Source organism: Thermobia domestica, chromosome 2 (genome assembly GCF_964235325.1).
Source record: "Thermobia domestica chromosome 2, izTheDome1.hap1.1, whole genome shotgun sequence".
Classification (NCBI taxonomy): Eukaryota; Metazoa; Arthropoda; class Insecta; order Zygentoma; family Lepismatidae; genus Thermobia; species Thermobia domestica.
Genome location: NC_137455.1, coordinates 196,009,737 through 196,031,456, shown reverse-complemented (window position 1 = coordinate 196,031,456; position 21,720 = coordinate 196,009,737). Strand labels below are relative to the sequence as shown.

General features: G+C 39.3%; 1 protein-coding gene across 1 annotated transcript in view; it reads right to left on the bottom strand.

Annotated features, from left to right (window-relative positions):
- Window positions 1–21,720, bottom strand: part of LOC145678350 (uncharacterized) — a 50,157-nt gene that overhangs the window by 7,854 nt on the left and 20,583 nt on the right. Inside the window, exon 2 of the mRNA XM_081748398.1 lies at window positions 4,840–4,979. Coding sequence (XP_081604524.1) covers window positions 4,840–4,918 — 79 coding nt within the window. The 5' untranslated portion in view covers window positions 4,919–4,979. The remainder of the gene's footprint in view (window positions 1–4,839; window positions 4,980–21,720) is intronic.

Below are 21,720 nucleotides of genomic sequence, written 5' to 3'. Positions count from 1 at the left end.
TCAGGCTTGTTTAGGCATACATTACATGAATTCGCATCTCATTTTAGTAGAGAATAACTGTTCATCCACAAAAGCACTGTCGTGGGTTTTTTAGTGCCTGATACAATTCTCAATGAATAAGTTCTACACAGATGATGCCAAAGCAAAGTTGTTTGCTTTTAGCCTTGAAGAGCTAGGACATTTTTCACCAAATCAAAGATACTTCATTATTAAAAAAAAAAAAAAAAAAAAAAAACTTTCTTTCCATAATGGTTCTGTAAAACACTGGTCCATAGCTTACGTTTTATAGTTCCTTTACGGGTATATCTGAAGCTACACGAAATATGAATATTGCTAGAAATAAAATGGGTTCTGTAATTGACAGGAGCCAAAGAGAATCTTGACGCTCTCTGAGCTTCAATAACGGTGCATTTCAGAATGTTTCTCAACATTGTTTCGTCTATGAACAAGCGAAAAGCATTACCAAAATCATCATCTTCAATATGATGTAAATCATAATATAACAAACAGGTTTCTCGCGAAGGATGTCCTGTGAGGCAGTATGCCCAGCTTTGTTCTGTTTGTCCACTTTACTCCAACGTGTCCCGTGAGCTCCTATAAAAATATTTGATCGATTACTTCTGGAAACTTCTGTATCTGTTTCCTTTCTCTTATCCGAAAAAGTAGCTTCAGACACTGCATTGTCGCTACTACTGCTGTGTTCATCGAAGCAGTCTCCCTGTTGTTTTTCCAAGCGAAATTGATTTTCACTCAAATCTTAGAAAGTACGTAACACTTTATCAGGTCTCATGTTGCTTTTGTAATTGTTCATATGTACCTCCAAGAAAACTTTTATTTCTACAGAGAACAATGTTACTACGAGATACGAACATAATTGAAGAAGAAAATATATTCAAAGAAGTGCCATATATCTTTTTCCTTACAACAATGAAAAGCAGAAATAAAACATTTCAAATAGAAAACTCGTTGGAAAAAATAATGTAAAATATTTCAAAATTTATTATTTCCAACAGAGAGCGTACCATATAGCGTACAACCTATAAAACAGTCCACATCAACAGCAAAATATAGATTTTTAAATGAGGCAGTCAAATTGACGGTCTGGTCCTTCTAGGGGTATTCAACAAAAATATGTACTTATTTAAAATAGACAAACAATGTTTATATGCTATATCAAATCTCTCTTTAAAATAATAAAAGTCCTAAAGTATGGTTGCGTCAGTCAAAGAAATATATGAGATATAGAAAATTGTTTTACGTGATGCCGTCAAAACGACGGCTTGGTCCTTCTAGTGTTAATATATTCTGGTCCGTTTTCTTAATTAGAAATCCGCACTTTATTTTTACAATATGAACACAAATGACGTTTAAGGTTTATTGTGCGAAGCAGGGCCGTGCCGTGGGGGGGAGGCGAGCGGGGCAAAGGTCAAATTGCGTAGTTTCCAGCCCATTCAAAAGATGGAGGTAAGAAACTCGACCTATCTAACTTAATTTGCTTCCTAACATTAACGTATTCTAAACTAACTTAACGAAGCGGGATGGCAACTTCGGAATAAATGCCTTTTCCAACGGCAATCCTGCAAGCATTAATACACCATATTCATTTTAGTAAGCCTAGTTCTATCATTAATTGCAAAGTTTAGCTTCTTCTCTCATTCATCGGGATAAGTTCAGTATCATCACCCCGGTTTTAGTCAAAATACTGAAATACTGGAGTTTCAAGCTTTGTAAATACATTTTGTAAGTGAAAAATGGTGTTGAACATGACAACATTTTCGTGAAAAGCGCAAAGATACCCTGTGACGGCTGGAACCATTTGCAAAAGCATTGCAGTATGGGAAGGAAATGGCCTACGGCGCGTGTCATATTTCTGTTTGTTTTTACCGAATGGAAAATCTAGATCTGAAACTGATTTTTCGTAGAGGACATATGCTAACCAACGTGGCCAGGTTTACTTTTTTTTTTCGCAAATTCTATTTCCGAAATTGCGGTTACAGGTGAATCAACGTGACAGTCAGTGCCGTTACTTAGTATAATTAAACAAAAAAGAAAACTATACTTAATTTTAGCTAACGTAATCTAACCTAACTTTGCCTGTCGAGCAATTGTTGTTCTACTTTCATAGCTACGTCTTTGTTGAAAAAAAAAAAAAAAAAAAAAAGATGCCGATACTAAATATTTTCCCAGTCATCTTTGCTCCTTATTACGTTATATTTTTAAAAAAATGCGTAGAAAGAGAGCTTCCAATTGGGAAACACTTTCAATTGTTTATGCGTATTAAATGTGGTCCCCCCCCTAGTTGGGAGCTTTCTAAAAACACACCTTACTTAAAACAACGGTAATATACCAGATTAGGTTTTCATGCCATATAGCGTTGCCAACAATGTATATCAGTGCTTTTTGCTTTGTAGTGACGTTCACAGTCGCACACACGAAGTACAAACAGGTTCAAAGACGAGAAGGTTCTAAAACACAGGTCCCCCCACATAGGTCAGTAGCTAGGTTGGGTCCTTTCTGTACCAAACCTTAATATTTAATTCATATAGTATTGCCGAGCGATCGTTAGCAAGTGGAGGCGGGTTAGAGCCCCGCAAGGCACGTTGTTTTCGGTCTTGATTACAGATAAATAGGAAGAGGGGACCTGTGTTCTAGAACCTTGCCTTCAAAGACACTTAAGGTAAGACCCCCCTATGTTAAACAAGCGCAAAAACCCAACAATTGACATGTGTTTTTAGCGCATAAACAAGGGTGGAGGTCACTCTATAGAGTTTTCGCTTTGGGGGAACCCTCGATCTTATTTATGCGCTAAAATCACATGTCAATTGTTTGATTTTTGCGCAAGATTAACAGGGGGCGTCCTACCTTAAGTGTCTTTAAACGTGTTTGTACTTCGTATGCGACTGTGAACGTCACTACAAAGCAAAAAAAACACTGATATGCATCGTTGGCAACGCTATATGGCATGGGGAACTAATCTGGTATATTACCGACGGTTCTACGGATATTTTTCCTAAGTGATACGTTTTCTTTTCGATGTTCTACGGTTACATCAGGTCACGTTAGGTTAGGTTGTCCTTCCTCTTCGTTCAATATTAACACAGTCTTTCTCCTGTAAATTTTTACTTTCGTAGAACCCCCTTGTGTAGTTAACCCAACTCCGATAGCATTGGCAGTTAAAAATCATACTCTAACGGTTCTTAAACTGTATTCTAATAATTTTTCTTGAAGTTCACTGGTAACCAATTATTGACAGCACGCTAACTGACGAATTAGCTATTACCGTATTACTTACGCGAGCGAGACATCGGAGAAACAGCGAAGAGCCAACCACTGTTTGCTAAATTGCTCAGCCTGTAACCGCTAACACACTTTTGTAGTTTCGACAACTGTCCTTCGTACCTCTTCGAAATTCACAGACTATTCAACATGTATAAATAACTATTCCATTTAGTAAAATCATCTGCTTATAAGCGAACCCGGCAACAGAAAAAGAGTGAAACCTAACTTAATGAAACATCAAAATTTTTATAATGTGGATCCGTCTTTTCTTAGTGGCAAGCACTAAACATCTTTCGCTACTTGCCAAAAATAATAATAAAAAAAAAAAAACTTACGAACGATAAACGCACAGACAAAGGATATCGCAATTTATCTACTTACTCAACGATCATATCCCTGTACTTACTCTCGTCAGGCTGCCTGGGTCAATATAAATATCTGACAAGAGACCAGTGAGTTTATTCTGGAGTCCTCTGATCCTGATGTATTGGCTTTTCTCGATTTTGACTTCCCGCTTGTTTTGTCACAGTAAATGTAGCGCAGTGAATCCTGGGTACGATGCGCGCGCACTCGGTAATATCATCACAGGCGAGCACTTGGGACCGACCGCCAACCCAATATTTGTTCTCGCACTCCCCCCCCCCCCCTTTGCTACCTCATTTTTCTATGTAGAACGGTGAATAATAATAATATATTCAATCGATAATAATATTCAAAGCAAAACAGACGTGGATGTTTCGCTTCCCCAAAATTCTTCTTGGCTCCTTTCTTGTCCCCTACTATTACAAGCCAAGCGCCGCTACTGCCCGCAACGTCATACCACACAACTGAAACCGTCTCGAATTCCTGCAGCAGTGAAACACAAGTGGTGTCCGCTGCGAATCAGTGACCTACTTTCCTACGAGATTTGCTAAGTGATTGTATATTCTATGATCTAGGTGTTGTCGTTTTAATTATACTCTCCTGCAGAAATTCACCATTTTGCTATATAAATTTAACCTAACACTAAAATTTCCAAAATGCCTATAAAATTACCTAATATTTCCCTGACATCCCAAACTTTGCAAATTTCCTGACTTTTCCAGGTTTTCCAGACTGGTAGACACCTTGTCTATAATCTATATAGTCCTAAAACTACTACTACATGGCATTAACCAAAGTCTAAGTTTATACACTTGTATAAACTAGTTTAACGCTATCCTTTAATATTGTAAAATGAAATCTTTAAGTTTTACGTCCCATGACTATGCCGTTTAGGCTAAAGGAGACGCTGATGATGAGAAATGAATGAAATGGTGGAATGAAGAAAGTGGGAGGAAACGGGAGAACCCACGAGCACGGTGTCTGTCCACCACGAAGTCCACACAGCGCGAGCTGGGATCAAACCAGGGCCCCAACACCGGAGGTGAACCCTTTAATATTGTAAAGTAAGGAAATTATCCATACCACAATTTTCCTTCTATCATCCCCACCCGTAATCACTAAAATTGTCATCCACATATATAAGCAATGAAATTCATTTGTTAATATAATAAAACAAAACACTTCATTTATACCTACTTGTAGTGCGTTCAGGATATGTGAAATTGAAGTACTTGCTTAAATTTCTTTCAAATATAGTAGGACCATTCTCTTTCATTCCATCCTTGAAATGGCAACTGCAAAGCCTTGAGAAATTGTTTGGCTCCCGGTCTTTCCTCCTTAAAAAATATAAAAATATGAATAAATTAAGTATAAAATAAACTGAAAGTGAAGGCATGAAAAATATCTTCAGAAAATATTTCGATAATAAAATATAATTAAGATTACTGTAAAGCACGCCTGTTTTCACGCACAGTATAGAGGGATCTGTTCCTTGTGCGGCTGACAAAAAAAAAAAAAAAAGTCACGATTGATACATGGTTCGTGGAATAAAAGAAGAGAGAAGAAAAATGCTGGCACTAGTGGAATTGCCGGTATTATTGAAGTAATTAACTCTTCATGAAAACCTATTGGCAAAACAGTACTTGTGTTGAAAAGAAAATCCACAGATCGCAACCAGCCAACAGTTTTATTGATAGTAGTAATAGGTTGGTTTACCTTAGGTCAAGGTAAGTTCTGTTCTGTTCAACAATAGCAGTCACTATTCATATAACTTGGAGCATGCCGTCTAGGGAACTTTATGCCTACCTATTACTACAACTACTGACGTCACGGAAGAACTTCATGGGTAGTGTTTGCAGAAAGGGTCCAGAATTCAGATAAATTACCAAAATTTACAGGTAAAACAGTAATTTACCTGGTTTTCATTTCGTTGGTATGAAGAAACGCAGTGTAGTATAAGTTATTCAATAGCTTTAAACTCAGTTTTAACAAGACTATTTGTGATTTGTGCGTGTCATCGTGTACAATACATGAATGAAGTATGTACCGAGGCAAGTAGTTTCAATGGCAGCAATTTCTTAGTCACATACGTAAAGAAATTTAATTTCATTTCGTATGCTGTGATTCGAACCTCCTTCGGTGTGGTGTAATAAAAAATATAGTTAAATTACTCTCCATGCTAATTGTTGGTAATTCTGAACCTTTTCTGCGAAACTTAACCCCAACTTTAGTAAGGTTCCGCCGAATTACGCTCTCTACGAAACAAGACCCAATAATTACGTTTAAAAAAGTAAAATTATTTCAACAATCATCGCCTAGTTCATTCTAAACTTATTAGGTTGGTGCCTTCTTACTAGGAGCTTACAGCTTTATAATTCCTATAGAACTTGCACTCTGAAGTCAATAGGTCTATACATTTATATATTATCAATTAAAATATTTGAAAGTCATTAAAACGACAACTCATAACAAGAAGACGAACCGGATTTCTACCTATCCGGTTCAAAAGGCACGGCGAAACTAGTAGGTCCGCGCGTAGATTCAACTGCAGAAAGCAGCTGCGTAGTTGGTACACGCAGTAAAGAAGACAAGTGCAAAAATTACAAATCAACCTATGTTAAGTGTTCATTATTGGCATGTTCGGCAGGGTTCTAGAACGCTGTCCACCTTTTACACTGCATTGTAAAATATAGAAAACAACGTGCTCTACGGGGCTATTAACCTACCTTTACTCGCTATCGCTCGCTCAGCAATACTATGTGCATTCAGTAGAGCTTTGGTACAAAAAGGAACCAATCTAGCTACTAACATATACGTAGGGGCCAGCGATCCAGAACCTTCCCAGCTTCTATGTTCAAGGGCGACATACATGTTCTCTGTTTACATACATAAATTCCTTAAACATTACTCTTCCCTTCAATACTATTCAGACTGTACATTAAAATTTCAATGTCCTCACATTTTAAATCTGTACCGTTCAAGTGCAAATTATTATCCCAAAAAAGTGCAAATAGTGGGAAATAGTCTAGGACCAAGTAACGGGTTCACTCGAGCAGACGGTTCTACCAAAATAGATAATTTATAGGTAAAATATAATGGGAAACATTTGTCGTGAACTGTCAGTGCACAACATATTGAAATGAATTTTGAGTGATAATACAAGTATGCGTATACCCCTCGTCGCTGACGCGCCTGGTCCCTACGGACGGACCCCCTCGATATCGCTCGGGCCTTCCTGCTGTGCTCCTGCACTGACTCGGTTAGAGACCATTCATGCATTCTGTTAAAAGAAATACAAAGCTTTAACCTAACCTGAAACTGTTAGAATATGTCAAAATTTGGTAGACCCGTCTGCTCGAGTAATACAGAAGTAACTACTGTTTTTCAGATGTTTCTCTCAATTGTTTTATTGGCCTATGTTTAGCAGAAGGGGTCCAGCTCTTTTCTCTAAAAAATGTTACAATTTTGGTAATTTCTGTTCACATTCGGTTAGTTTAGGATAGGGCTGGTTAGTTTAAGTTAGGTTAGGCTAGTTTAGGTTACGTTAGGTTAGTTTAGTTTATGTTATATTAGTGTAGGAGTTCCGCATAATTTTCCAAAAAATGATAGAATTTCGTTTATATCTACTAATATTACGTTATTTTAGGTTAGTTCAGGTTACCTTACGTTACTTTACGTTAGGTTAGGTTAGATTTGGTTACGTTATGTTACGTCTAAGTACTTGCATCCCTCATTTCTCCTGTAAATTTACCTCGCCCATCTTAGCCACAAAATCCAGCCACAAAACTAAGGACGTTCAAGGTCATCCGCACAACACACAGGGTTGCAAACACTACAAATTTAAATTTAGAAAAATAAAACTCCCATAGCAAGCTTATTCCACGCTCAAAAGGACCCATGCAATCATCATCCCTATCATCCCTTTACATAATATACAAAATTTTGTGTGCTAAATGCCATGGTATCAATACCACAACACATAAACGAAATGGTTCAAATTTACAAAAACTTTTGTGGCCAAGACGTGCACGTTCACTAGCGGGTCAGGACCCATGCGATCATCATCCCTATCATCCCTTTACTTACTATACAAAAATTTGTGCTGTAAAATGTCGTGGTATCAATACCACAACACATAAACGACATGGTTCAAATTTACAAAAACTTTTGTGGCCAGGGTCGTGCACGTTCACTAGCGGGTCAGGACCCATGCGATCATCATCCCTATCATCCCTTTACTTACTATACAAAAATTTGTCCTGTAAAATGTCGTGGTATCAATACCACAACACATAAACGAAATGGTTCAAATTTACAAAAACTTTTGTGGCCAGGGTCGTGCACGTTCACTAGCGGGTCAGGACCCATGCGATCATCATCCCTATCATCCCTTTACTTACTATACAAAAATTTGTCCTGTAAAATGTCGTGGTATCAATACCACAACACATAAACGAAATGGTTCAAATTTACAAAAACTTTTGTGGCCAGGGTCGTGCACGTTCACTAGCGGGTCAGAACCCATGCGATCATAATCCCTATCATCCCTTTACTTACTATACAAAAAATTGTGCTGTAAAATGTCGTGGTATCAATACCACAACACATAAACGAAATGGTTCAAATTTACAAAAACTTTTGTGGGCAGGGTCGTGCACGTTCACTAGCGGGTCAGAACCCATGCGATCATCATCCCTATCATCCCTTTACTTACTATACAAAAAATTGTGCTGTAAAATGTCGTGGTATGAATACCACAACACATAAACGAAATGGTTCAAATTTACAAAAACTTTTGTGGCCAGGGTCGCGCACGTTCACTAGCGGATCAGGACCCATGCGATCATCATCCCTATCATCCCTTTACTTAATATACAAAAATTTGTGCTGTAAAATGTCGTGGTATCAATACCACAACACATAAACGAAATGGTTCAAATTTACAAAAACTTTTGTGGCCAGGGTCGTGCACGTTCACTATCGGGTCAGGACCCATGCGATCATCATCCCTATCATCCCTTTAATTACTATACAAAAATGTGTGCTGTAAAATGTCGTGGTATCAATACCACAACACATAAACGAAATGGTTCAAATTTACAAAAACTTTTGTGGCCAGGGTCGTGCACGTTCACTAGCGGGTCAGGACCCATGCGATCATCATCCCTATCATCCCTTTATTTACTATACAAAAATTTGTGCTGTAAAATGTCGTGGTATTAATACCAGAACACATAAACGAAATGGTTCAAATTTACAAAAACTTTTGTGGCCAGGGTCGTGCACGTTCACTATCGGGTCAGGACCCATGCGATCATCATCCCCATCATCCCTTTACTTACTCTACAAAAATTTGTGCTGTAAAATGTCGTGGTATCAATACCACAACACATAAACGAAATGGTTCAAATTTACAAAAACTTTTGTGGCCAGGGTCGTGCACGTTCACTAGCGGGTCAGGACCCATGCGATCATCATCCCTATCATCCCTTTACTTACTAAAAAAAAAATTGTGCTGTAAAATGTCGTGGTATCAATACCACAACACATAAACGAAATGGTTCAAATTTACAAAAACTTTTGTGGCCAGGGTCGTGCACGTTCACTAGCGGGTCAGGACCCATGCGATCATCATCCCTATCATCCCTTTAATTACTATACAAAAATTTGTGCTGTAAAATGTCGTGGTATCAATACCACAACACATAAACGAAATGGTTCAAATTTACAAAAACTTTTGTGGCCAGGGTCGTGCACGTTCACTAGCGGGTCAGGACCCATGCGATCATCATCCCTATCATCCCTTTAATTACTATACAAAAATGTGTGCTGTAAAATGTCGTGGTATCAATACCACAACACAAACGAAATGGTTCAAATTTAAAAAAACTTTTGTGGCCAGGGTCGTGCACGTTCACTAGCGGGTCAGAACCCATGCGATCATCATACCTATCATCCATTTACTTACTATACAAAAATTTGTGCTGTAAAATGTCGTGGTATTAATACCACAACACATAAACGAAATGGTTCAAATTTACAAAAACTTTTGTGGCCAGGGTCGTGCACGTTCACTATCGAGTCAGGACCCATGCGATCATCATCCCCATCATCCCTTTACTTACTATACAAAAATTTGTGCTGTAAAATGTCGTGGTATCAATACCACAACACATAAACGAAATGGTTCAAATTTACAAAAACTTTTGTGACCAGGGTCGTGCACGTTCACTATCGGGTCAGGACCCATGCGATCATCATCCCCATCATCCCTTTACTTACTATACAAAAATTTGTGCTGTAAAATGTCGTGGTATCAATACCACAACACATAAACGAAATGGTTCAAATTTACAAAAACTTTTGTGGCCAGGGTCGTGCACGTTCACTAGCGGGTCAGGACCCATGCGATCATCATTCCTATCATCCCTTTACTTACTATACAAAAATTTGTGCTGTAAAATGTCGTGGTATCAATACCACAACACATAAACGAAATGGTTCAAATTTACAAAAACTTTTGTGGCCAGGGTCGTGCACGTTCACTATCGGGTCAGGACCCATGCGATCATCATCCCTATCATCCCTTTACTTACTATACAAAAATTTGTGCTGTAAAATGTCGTGGTATCAATACCACAACACATAAACGAAATGGTTCAAATTTAAAAAAACTTTTGTGGCCAGGGTCGTGCACGTTCACTAGCGGGTCAGGACCCATGCGATCATCATCCCTATCATCCCTTTACTTACTAAACAAAAAATTGTGCTGTAAAATGTCGTGGTATCAATACCACAACACATAAACGAAATGGTTCAAATTTACAAAAACTTTTGTGGCCAGGGTCGTGCACGTTCACTAGCGGGTCAGGACCCATGCGATCATCATCCCTATCATCCCTTTATTTACTATACAAAAATTTGTGCTGTAAAATGTCGTGGTATTAATACCAGAACACATAAACGAAATGGTTCAAATTTACAAAAACTTTTGTGGCCAGGGTCGTGCACGTTCACTATCGGGTCAGGACCCATGCGATCATCATCCCCATCATCCCTTTACTTACTCTACAAAAATTTGTGCTGTAAAATGTCGTGGTATCAATACCACAACACATAAACGAAATGGTTCAAATTTACAAAAACTTTTGTGGCCAGGGTCGTGCACGTTCACTAGCGGGTCAGGACCCATGCGATCATCATCCCTATCATCCCTTTACTTACTAAACAAAAAATTGTGCTGTAAAATGTCGTGGTATCAATACCACAACACATAAACGAAATGGTTCAAATTTACAAAAACTTTTGTGGCCAGGGTCGTGCTCGTTCACTAGCGGGTCAGGACCCATGCGATCATCATCCCTATCATCCCTTTAATTACTATACAAAAATTTGTGCTGTAAAATGTCGTGGTATCAATACCACAACACATAAACGAAATGGTTCAAATTTACAAAAACTTTTGTGGCCAGGGTCGTGCACGTTCACTAGCGGGTCAGGACCCATGCGATCATCATCCCTATCATCCCTTTAATTACTATACAAAAATGTGTGCTGTAAAATGTCGTGGTATCAATACCACAACACATAAACGAAATGGTTCAAATTTAAAAAAACTTTTGTGGCCAGGGTCGTGCACGTTCACTAGCGGGTCAGAACCCATGCGATCATCATACCTATCATCCATTTACTTACTATACAAAAATTTGTGCTGTAAAATGTCGTGGTATTAATACCACAACACATAAACGAAATGGTTCAAATTTACAAAAACTTTTGTGGCCAGGGTCGTGCACGTTCACTATCGAGTCAGGACCCATGCGATCATCATCCCCATCATCCCTTTACTTACTATACAAAAATTTGTGCTGTAAAATGTCGTGGTATCAATACCACAACACATAAACGAAATGGTTCAAATTTACAAAAACTTTTGTGACCAGGGTCGTGCACGTTCACTATCGGGTCAGGACCCATGCGATCATCATCCCCATCATCCCTTTACTTACTATACAAAAATTTGTGCTGTAAAATGTCGTGGTATCAATACCACAACACAAACGAAATGGTTCAAATTTACAAAAACTTTTGTGGCCAGGGTCGTGCACGTTCACTAGCGGGTCAGGACCCATGCGATCATCATTCCTATCATCCCTTTACTTACTATACAAAAATTTGTGCTGTAAAATGTCGTGGTATCAATACCACAACACATAAACGAAATGGTTCAAATTTACAAAAACTTTTGTGGCCAGGGTCGTGCACGTTCACTATCGGGTCAGGACCCATGCGATCATCATCCCTATCATCCCTTTACTTACTATACAAAAATTTGTGCTGTAAAATGTCGTGGTATCAATACCACAACACATAAACGAAATGGTTCAAATTTACAAAAACTTTTGTGGCCAGGGTCGTGCACGTTCACTAGCGGGTCAGGACCCATGCGATCATCATCCCTATCATCCCTTTACTTACTAAACAAAAAATTGTGCTGTAAAATGTCGTGGTATCAATACCACAACACATAAACGAAATGGTTCAAATTTACAAAAACTTTTGTGGCCAGGGTCGTGCACGTTCACTAGCGGGTCAGGACCCATGCGATCATCATCCCTATCATCCCTTTACTTACTATACAAAAATTTGTGCCGTAAAATGTCGTGGTATCAATACCACAACACATAAACGAAATGGTTCAAATTTGCAAAAACTTTTGTGGCCAGGGTCGCGCACGTTCACTATCGGGTCAGGACCCATGCGAACATCATCCCTATCATCCCTTTACTTACTATACAAAAATTTGTGCTGTAAAATGTCGTGGTATTAATACCAGAACACATAAACAAAATGGTTCAAATTTACAAAAACTTTTGTGGCCAGGGTCGTGCACGTTCACTATCGGGTCAGGACCCATGCGATCATCATCCCCATCATCCCTTTACTTACTATACAAAAATTTGTGCTGTAAAATGTCGTGGTATCAATACCACAACACAAACGAAATGGTTCAAATTTACAAAAACTTTTGTGGCCAGGGTCGTGCACGTTCACTAGCGGGTCAGGACCCATGCGATCATCATCCCTATCATCCCTTTACTTACTATACAAAAATTTGTGCCGTAAAATGTCGTGGTATCAATACCACAACACATAAACGAAATTGTTCAAATTTACAAAAACTTTTGTGGCCAGGGTCGTGCACGTTCACTATCGGGTCAGGACCCATGCGAACATCATCCCTATCATCCCTTTACTTACTATACAAAAATTTGTTCTGTAAAATGTCGTGGTATTAATACCAGAACATAAACAAAATGGTTCAAATTTACAAAAACTTTTGTGGCCAGGGTCGTGCACGTTCACTATCGAGTCAGGACCCATGCGATCATCATCCCCATCATCCCTTTACTTACTATACAAAAATTTGTGCTGTAAAATGTCGTGGTATCAATACCACAACACATAAACGAAATGGTTCAAATTTACAAAAACTTTTGTGGCCAGGGTCGTGCACGTTCACTAGCGGGTCAGGACCCATGCGATCATCATCCCTATCGTCCCTTTACTTACTATACAAAAATTTGTGCTGTAAAATGTCGTGGTATCAATACCACAACACATAAACGAAATGGTTCAAATTTGCAAAAACTTTTGTGGCCAGGGTCGCGCACGTTCACTAGCGGGTCAGGACCCATGCGATCATCATCCCTATCATCCCTTTACTTACTATACAAACATTTGTGCTGTAAAATGTCGTGGTATCAATACCACAACAATTAAACAAAATGGTTCAAATTTACAAAAACTTTTGTGGCCAGGGTCGTGCACGTTCACTAGCGGGTCAGGACCCATGCGATCATCATCCCTATCATCCCTTTAATTACTATACAAAAATGTGTGCTGTAAAATGTCGTGGTATCAATACCACAACACATAAACGAAATGGTTCAAATTTAAAAAAAACTTTTGTGGCCAGGGTCGTGCACGTTCACTAGCGGGTCAGAACCCATGCGATCATCATCCCTATCATCCCTTTACTTACTATACAAAAATTTGTGCTGTAAAATGTCGTGGTATTAATACCAGAACACATAAACAAAATGGTTCAAATTTACAAAAACTTTTGTGACCAGGGTCGTGCACGTTCACTATCGGGTCAGGACCCATGCGATCATCATCCCCATCATCCCTTTACTTACTATACAAAAATTTGTGCTGTAAAATGTCGTGGTATCAATACCACAACACATAAACGAAATGGTTCAAATTTACAAACACTTTTGTGGCCAGGGTCGTGCACGTTCACTAGCGGGTCAGGACCCATGCGATCATCATTCCTATCATCCCTTTACTTACTATACAAAAATTTGTGCTGTAAAATGTCGTGGTATCAATACCACAACACATAAACGAAATGGTTCAAATTTACAAAAACTTTTGTGGCCAGGGTCGTGCACGTTCACTAGCGGGTCAGGACCCATGCGATCATCATCCCTATCATCCCTTTACTTACTATACAAAAATTTGTGCTGTAAAATGTCGTGGTATCAATACCACAACACATAAACGAAATGGTTCAAATTTAAAAAAACTTTTGTGGCCAGGGTCGTGCACGTTCACTAGCGGGTCAGGACCCATGCGATCATCATCCCTATCATCCCTTTACTTACTATACAAAAATTTGTGCTGTAAAATGTCGTGGTATTAATACCAGAACACATAAACAAAATGGTTCAAATTTACAAAAACTTTTGTGACCAGGGTCGTGCACGTTCACTATCGGGTCAGGACCCATGCGATCATCATCCCCATCATCCCTTTACTTACTATACAAAAATTTGTGCTGTAAAATGTCGTGGTATCAATACCACAACACATAAACGAAATGGTTCAAATTTACAAACACTTTTGTGGCCAGGGTCGTGCACGTTCACTAGCGGGTCAGGACCCATGCGATCATCATTCCTATCATCCCTTTACTTACTATACAAAAATTTGTGCTGTAAAATGTCGTGGTATCAATACCACAACACATAAACGAAATGGTTCAAATTTACAAAAACTTTTGTGGCCAGGGTCGTGCACGTTCACTAGCGGGTCAGGACCCATGCGATCATCATCCCTATCATCCCTTTACTTACTATACAAAAATTTGTGCTGTAAAATGTCGTGGTATCAATACCACAACACATAAACGAAATGGTTCAAATTTAAAAAAACTTTTGTGGCCAGGGTCGTGCACGTTCACTAGCGGGTCAGGACCCATGCGATCATCATCCCTATCATCCCTTTACTTACTAAACAAAAAATTGTGCTGTAAAATGTCGTGGTATCAATACCACAACACATAAACGAAATGGTTCAAATTTACAAAAACTTTTGTGGCCAGGGTCGTGCACGTTCACTAGCGGGTCAGGACCCATGCGATCATCATCCCTATCATCCCTTTACTTACCATACAAAAATTTGTGCCGTAAAATGTCGTGGTATCAATACCACAACACATAAACGAAATGGTTCAAATTTGCAAAAACTTTTGTGGCCAGGGTCGCGCACGTTCACTATCGGGTCAGGACCCATGCGAACATCATCCCTATCATCCCTTTACTTACTATACAAAAATTTGTGCTGTAAAATGTCGTGGTATTAATACCAGAACACAAACAAAATGGTTCAAATTTACAAAAACTTTTGTGGCCAGGGTCGTGCACGTTCACTATCGGGTCAGGACCCATGCGATCATCATCCCCATCATCCCTTTACTTACTATACAAAAATTTGTGCTGTAGAATGTCGTGGTATCAATACCACAACACAAACGAAATGGTTCAAATTTAAAAAAACTTTTGTGGCCAGGGTCGTGCACGTTCACTAGCGGGTCAGGACCCATGCGATCATCATCCCTATCATCCCTTTACTTACTATACAAAAATTTGTGCCGTAAAATGTCGTGGTATCAATACCACAACACATAAACGAAATTGTTCAAATTTACAAAAACTTTTGTGGCCAGGGTCGTGCACGTTCACTATCGGGTCAGGACCCATGCGAACATCATCCCTATCATCCCTTTACTTACTATACAAAAATTTGTTCTGTAAAATGTCGTGGTATTAATACCAGAACACAAACAAAATGGTTCAAATTTACAAAAACTTTTGTGGCCAGGGTCGTGCACGTTCACTATCGGGTCAGGACCATGCGATCATCATCCCCATCATCCCTTTAATTACTATACAAAAATGTGTGCTGTAAAATGTCGTGGTATCAATACCACAACACATAAATGAAATGGTTCAAATTTACAAAAACTTTTGTGGCCAGGGTCGTGCACGTTCACTAGCGGGTGAGGACCCATGCGATCATCATCCCTATCATCCCTTTACTTACTATACAAAAATTTGTGCTGTAAAATGTCGTGGTATCAATACCACAACACATAAACGAAATGGTTCAAATTTACAAAAACTTTTGTGGCCAGGGTCGTGCACGTTCACTAGCGGGTCAGGACCCATGCGATCATCATCCCTATCATCCCTTTATTTACTATACAAAAATTTGTGCTGTAAAATGTCGTGGTATTAATACCAGAACACATAAACGAAATGGTTCAAATTTACAAAAACTTTTGTGGCCAGGGTCGTGCACGTTCACTATCGGGTCAGGACCCATGCGATCATCATCCCCATCATCCCTTTACTTACTCTACAAAAATTTGTGCTGTAAAATGTCGTGGTATCAATACCACAACACATAAACGAAATGGTTCAAATTTACAAAAACTTTTGTGGCCAGGGTCGTGCACGTTCACTAGCGGGTCAGGACCCATGCGATCATCATCCCTATCATCCCTTTACTTACTAAACAAAAAATTGTGCTGTAAAATGTCGTGGTATCAATACCACAACACATAAACGAAATGGTTCAAATTTACAAAAACTTTTGTGGCCAGGGTCGTGCTCGTTCACTAGCGGGTCAGGACCCATGCGATCATCATCCCTATCATCCCTTTAATTACTATACAAAAATTTGTCCTGTAAAATGTCGTGGTATCAATACCACAACACATAAACGAAATGGTTCAAATTTACAAAAACTTTTGTGGCCAGGGTCGTGCACGTTCACTAGCGGGTCAGGACCCATGCGATCATCATCCCTATCATCCCTTTAATTACTATACAAAAATGTGTGCTGTAAAATGTCGTGGTATCAATACCACAACACATAAACGAAATGGTTCAAATTTAAAAAAACTTTTGTGGCCAGGGTCGTGCACGTTCACTAGCGGGTCAGAACCCATGCGATCATCATACCTATCATCCATTTACTTACTATACAAAAATTTGTGCTGTAAAATGTCGTGGTATTAATACCACAACACATAAACGAAATGGTTCAAATTTACAAAAACTTTTGTGGCCAGGGTCGTGCACGTTCACTAGCGGGTCAGGACCCATGCGATCATCATCCCTATCATCCCTTTACTTACTATACAAAAATTTGTGCTGTAAAATGTCGTGGTATCAATACCACAACACATAAACGAAATGGTTCAAATTTAAAAAAACTTTTGTGGCCAGGGTCGTGCACGTTCACTAGCGGGTCAGGACCCATGCGATCATCATCCCTATCATCCCTTTACTTACTAAACAAAAAATTGTGCTGTAAAATGTCGTGGTATCAATACCACAACACATAAACGAAATGGTTCAAATTTACAAAAACTTTTGTGGCCAGGGTCGTGCACGTTCACTAGCGGGTCAGGACCCATGCGATCATCATCCCTATCATCCCTTTACTTACCATACAAAAATTTGTGCCGTAAAATGTCGTGGTATCAATACCACAACACATAAACGAAATGGTTCAAATTTGCAAAAACTTTTGTGGCCAGGGTCGCGCACGTTCACTATCGGGTCAGGACCCATGCGAACATCATCCCTATCATCCCTTTACTTACTATACAAAAATTTGTGCTGTAAAATGTCGTGGTATTAATACCAGAACACAAACAAAATGGTTCAAATTTACAAAAACTTTTGTGGCCAGGGTCGTGCACGTTCACTATCGGGTCAGGACCCATGCGATCATCATCCCCATCATCCCTTTACTTACTATACAAAAATTTGTGCTGTAGAATGTCGTGGTATCAATACCACAACACAAACGAAATGGTTCAAATTTAAAAAAACTTTTGTGGCCAGGGTCGTGCACGTTCACTAGCGGGTCAGGACCCATGCGATCATCATCCCTATCATCCCTTTACTTACTATACAAAAATTTGTGCCGTAAAATGTCGTGGTATCAATACCACAACACATAAACGAAATTGTTCAAATTTACAAAAACTTTTGTGGCCAGGGTCGTGCACGTTCACTATCGGGTCAGGACCCATGCGAACATCATCCCTATCATCCCTTTACTTACTATACAAAAATTTGTTCTGTAAAATGTCGTGGTATTAATACCAGAACACAAACAAAATGGTTCAAATTTACAAAAACTTTTGTGGCCAGGGTCGTGCACGTTCACTATCGGGTCAGGACCATGCGATCATCATCCCCATCATCCCTTTAATTACTATACAAAAATGTGTGCTGTAAAATGTCGTGGTATCAATACCACAACACATAAATGAAATGGTTCAAATTTACAAAAACTTTTGTGGCCAGGGTCGTGCACGTTCACTAGCGGGTGAGGACCCATGCGATCATCATCCCTATCATCCCTTTACTTACTATACAAAAATTTGTGCTGTAAAATGTCGTGGTATCAATACCACAACACATAAACGAAATGGTTCAAATTTACAAAAACTTTTGTGGCCAGGGTCGTGCACGTTCACTAGCGGGTCAGGACCCATGCGATCATCATCCCTATCATCCCTTTATTTACTATACAAAAATTTGTGCTGTAAAATGTCGTGGTATTAATACCAGAACACATAAACGAAATGGTTCAAATTTACAAAAACTTTTGTGGCCAGGGTCGTGCACGTTCACTATCGGGTCAGGACCCATGCGATCATCATCCCCATCATCCCTTTACTTACTCTACAAAAATTTGTGCTGTAAAATGTCGTGGTATCAATACCACAACACATAAACGAAATGGTTCAAATTTACAAAAACTTTTGTGGCCAGGGTCGTGCACGTTCACTAGCGGGTCAGGACCCATGCGATCATCATCCCTATCATCCCTTTACTTACTAAACAAAAAATTGTGCTGTAAAATGTCGTGGTATCAATACCACAACACATAAACGAAATGGTTCAAATTTACAAAAACTTTTGTGGCCAGGGTCGTGCTCGTTCACTAGCGGGTCAGGACCCATGCGATCATCATCCCTATCATCCCTTTAATTACTATACAAAAATTTGTCCTGTAAAATGTCGTGGTATCAATACCACAACACATAAACGAAATGGTTCAAATTTACAAAAACTTTTGTGGCCAGGGTCGTGCACGTTCACTAGCGGGTCAGGACCCATGCGATCATCATCCCTATCATCCCTTTAATTACTATACAAAAATGTGTGCTGTAAAATGTCGTGGTATCAATACCACAACACATAAACGAAATGGTTCAAATTTAAAAAAACTTTTGTGGCCAGGGTCGTGCACGTTCACTAGCGGGTCAGAACCCATGCGATCATCATACCTATCATCCATTTACTTACTATACAAAAATTTGTGCTGTAAAATGTCGTGGTATTAATACCACAACACATAAACGAAATGGTTCAAATTTACAAAAACTTTTGTGGCCAGGGTCGTGCACGTTCACTAGCGGGTCAGGACCCATGCGATCATCATCCCTATCATCCCTTTACTTACTATACAAAAATTTGTGCTGTAAAATGTCGTGGTATCAATACCACAACACATAAACGAAATGGTTCAAATTTAAAAAAACTTTTGTGGCCAGGGTCGTGCACGTTCACTAGCGGGTCAGGACCCATGCGATCATCATCCCTATCATCCCTTTACTTACTAAACAAAAAATTGTGCTGTAAAATGTCGTGGTATCAATACCACAACACATAAACGAAATGGTTCAAATTTACAAAAACTTTTGTGGCCAGGGTCGTGCACGTTCACTAGCGGGTCAGGACCCATGCGATCATCATCCCTATCATCCCTTTACTTACCATACAAAAATTTGTGCCGTAAAATGTCGTGGTATCAATACCACAACACATAAACGAAATGGTTCAAATTTGCAAAAACTTTTGTGGCCAGGGTCGCGCACGTTCACTATCGGGTCAGGACCCATGCGAACATCATCCCTATCATCCCTTTACTTACTATACAAAAATTTGTGCTGTAAAATGTCGTGGTATTAATACCAGAACACAAACAAAATGGTTCAAATTTACAAAAACTTTTGTGGCCAGGGTCGTGCACGTTCACTATCGGGTCAGGACCCATGCGATCATCATCCCCATCATCCCTTTACTTACTATACAAAAATTTGTGCTGTAGAATGTCGTGGTATCAATACCACAACACAAACGAAATGGTTCAAATTTAAAAAAACTTTTGTGGCCAGGGTCGTGCACGTTCACTAGCGGGTCAGGACCCATGCGATCATCATCCCTATCATCCCTTTACTTACTATACAAAAATTTGTGCCGTAAAATGTCGTGGTATCAATACCACAACACATAAACGAAATTGTTCAAATTTACAAAAACTTTTGTGGCCAGGGTCGTGCACGTTCACTATCGGGTCAGGACCCATGCGAACATCATCCCTATCATCCCTTTACTTACTATACAAAAATTTGTTCTGTAAAATGTCGTGGTATTAATACCAGAACACAAACAAAATGGTTCAAATTTACAAAAACTTTTGTGGCCAGGGTCGTGCACGTTCACTATCGGGTCAGGACCATGCGATCATCATCCCCATCATCCCTTTAATTACTATACAAAAATGTGTGCTGTAAAATGTCGTGGTATCAATACCACAACACATAAATGAAATGGTTCAAATTTACAAAAACTTTTGTGGCCAGGGTCGTGCACGTTCACTAGCGGGTGAGGACCCATGCGATCATCATCCCTATCATCCCTTTACTTACTATACAAAAATTTGTGCTGTAAAATGTCGTGGTATCAATACCACAACACATAAACGAAATGGTTCAAATTTACAAAAACTTTTGTGGCCAGGGTCGTGCACGTTCACTAGCGGGTCAGGACCCATGCGATCATCATCCCTATCATCCCTTTATTTACTATACAAAAATTTGTGCTGTAAAATGTCGTGGTATTAATACCAGAACACATAAACGAAATGGTTCAAATTTACAAAAACTTTTGTGGCCAGGGTCGTGCACGTTCACTATCGGGTCAGGACCCATGCGATCATCATCCCCATCATCCCTTTACTTACTCTACAAAAATTTGTGCTGTAAAATGTCGTGGTATCAATACCACAACACATAAACGAAATGGTTCAAATTTACAAAAACTTTTGTGGCCAGGGTCGTGCACGTTCACTAGCGGGTCAGGACCCATGCGATCATCATCCCTATCATCCCTTTACTTACTAAACAAAAAATTGTGCTGTAAAATGTCGTGGTATCAATACCACAACACATAAACGAAATGGTTCAAATTTACAAAAACTTTTGTGGCCAGGGTCGTGCTCGTTCACTAGCGGGTCAGGACCCATGCGATCATCATCCCTATCATCCCTTTAATTACTATACAAAAATTTGTGCTGTAAAATGTCGTGGTATCAATACCACAACACATAAACGAAATGGTTCAAATTTACAAAAACTTTTGTGGCCAGGGTCGTGCACGTTCACTAGCGGGTCAGGACCCATGCGATCATCATCCCTATCATCCCTTTAATTACTATACAAAAATGTGTGCTGTAAAATGTCGTGGTATCAATACCACAACACATAAACGAAATGGTTCAAATTTAAAAAAACTTTTGTGGCCAGGGTCGTGCACGTTCACTAGCGGGTCAGAACCCATGCGATCATCATACCTATCATCCATTTACTTACTATACAAAAATTTGTGCTGTAAAATGTCGTGGTATTAATACCACAAC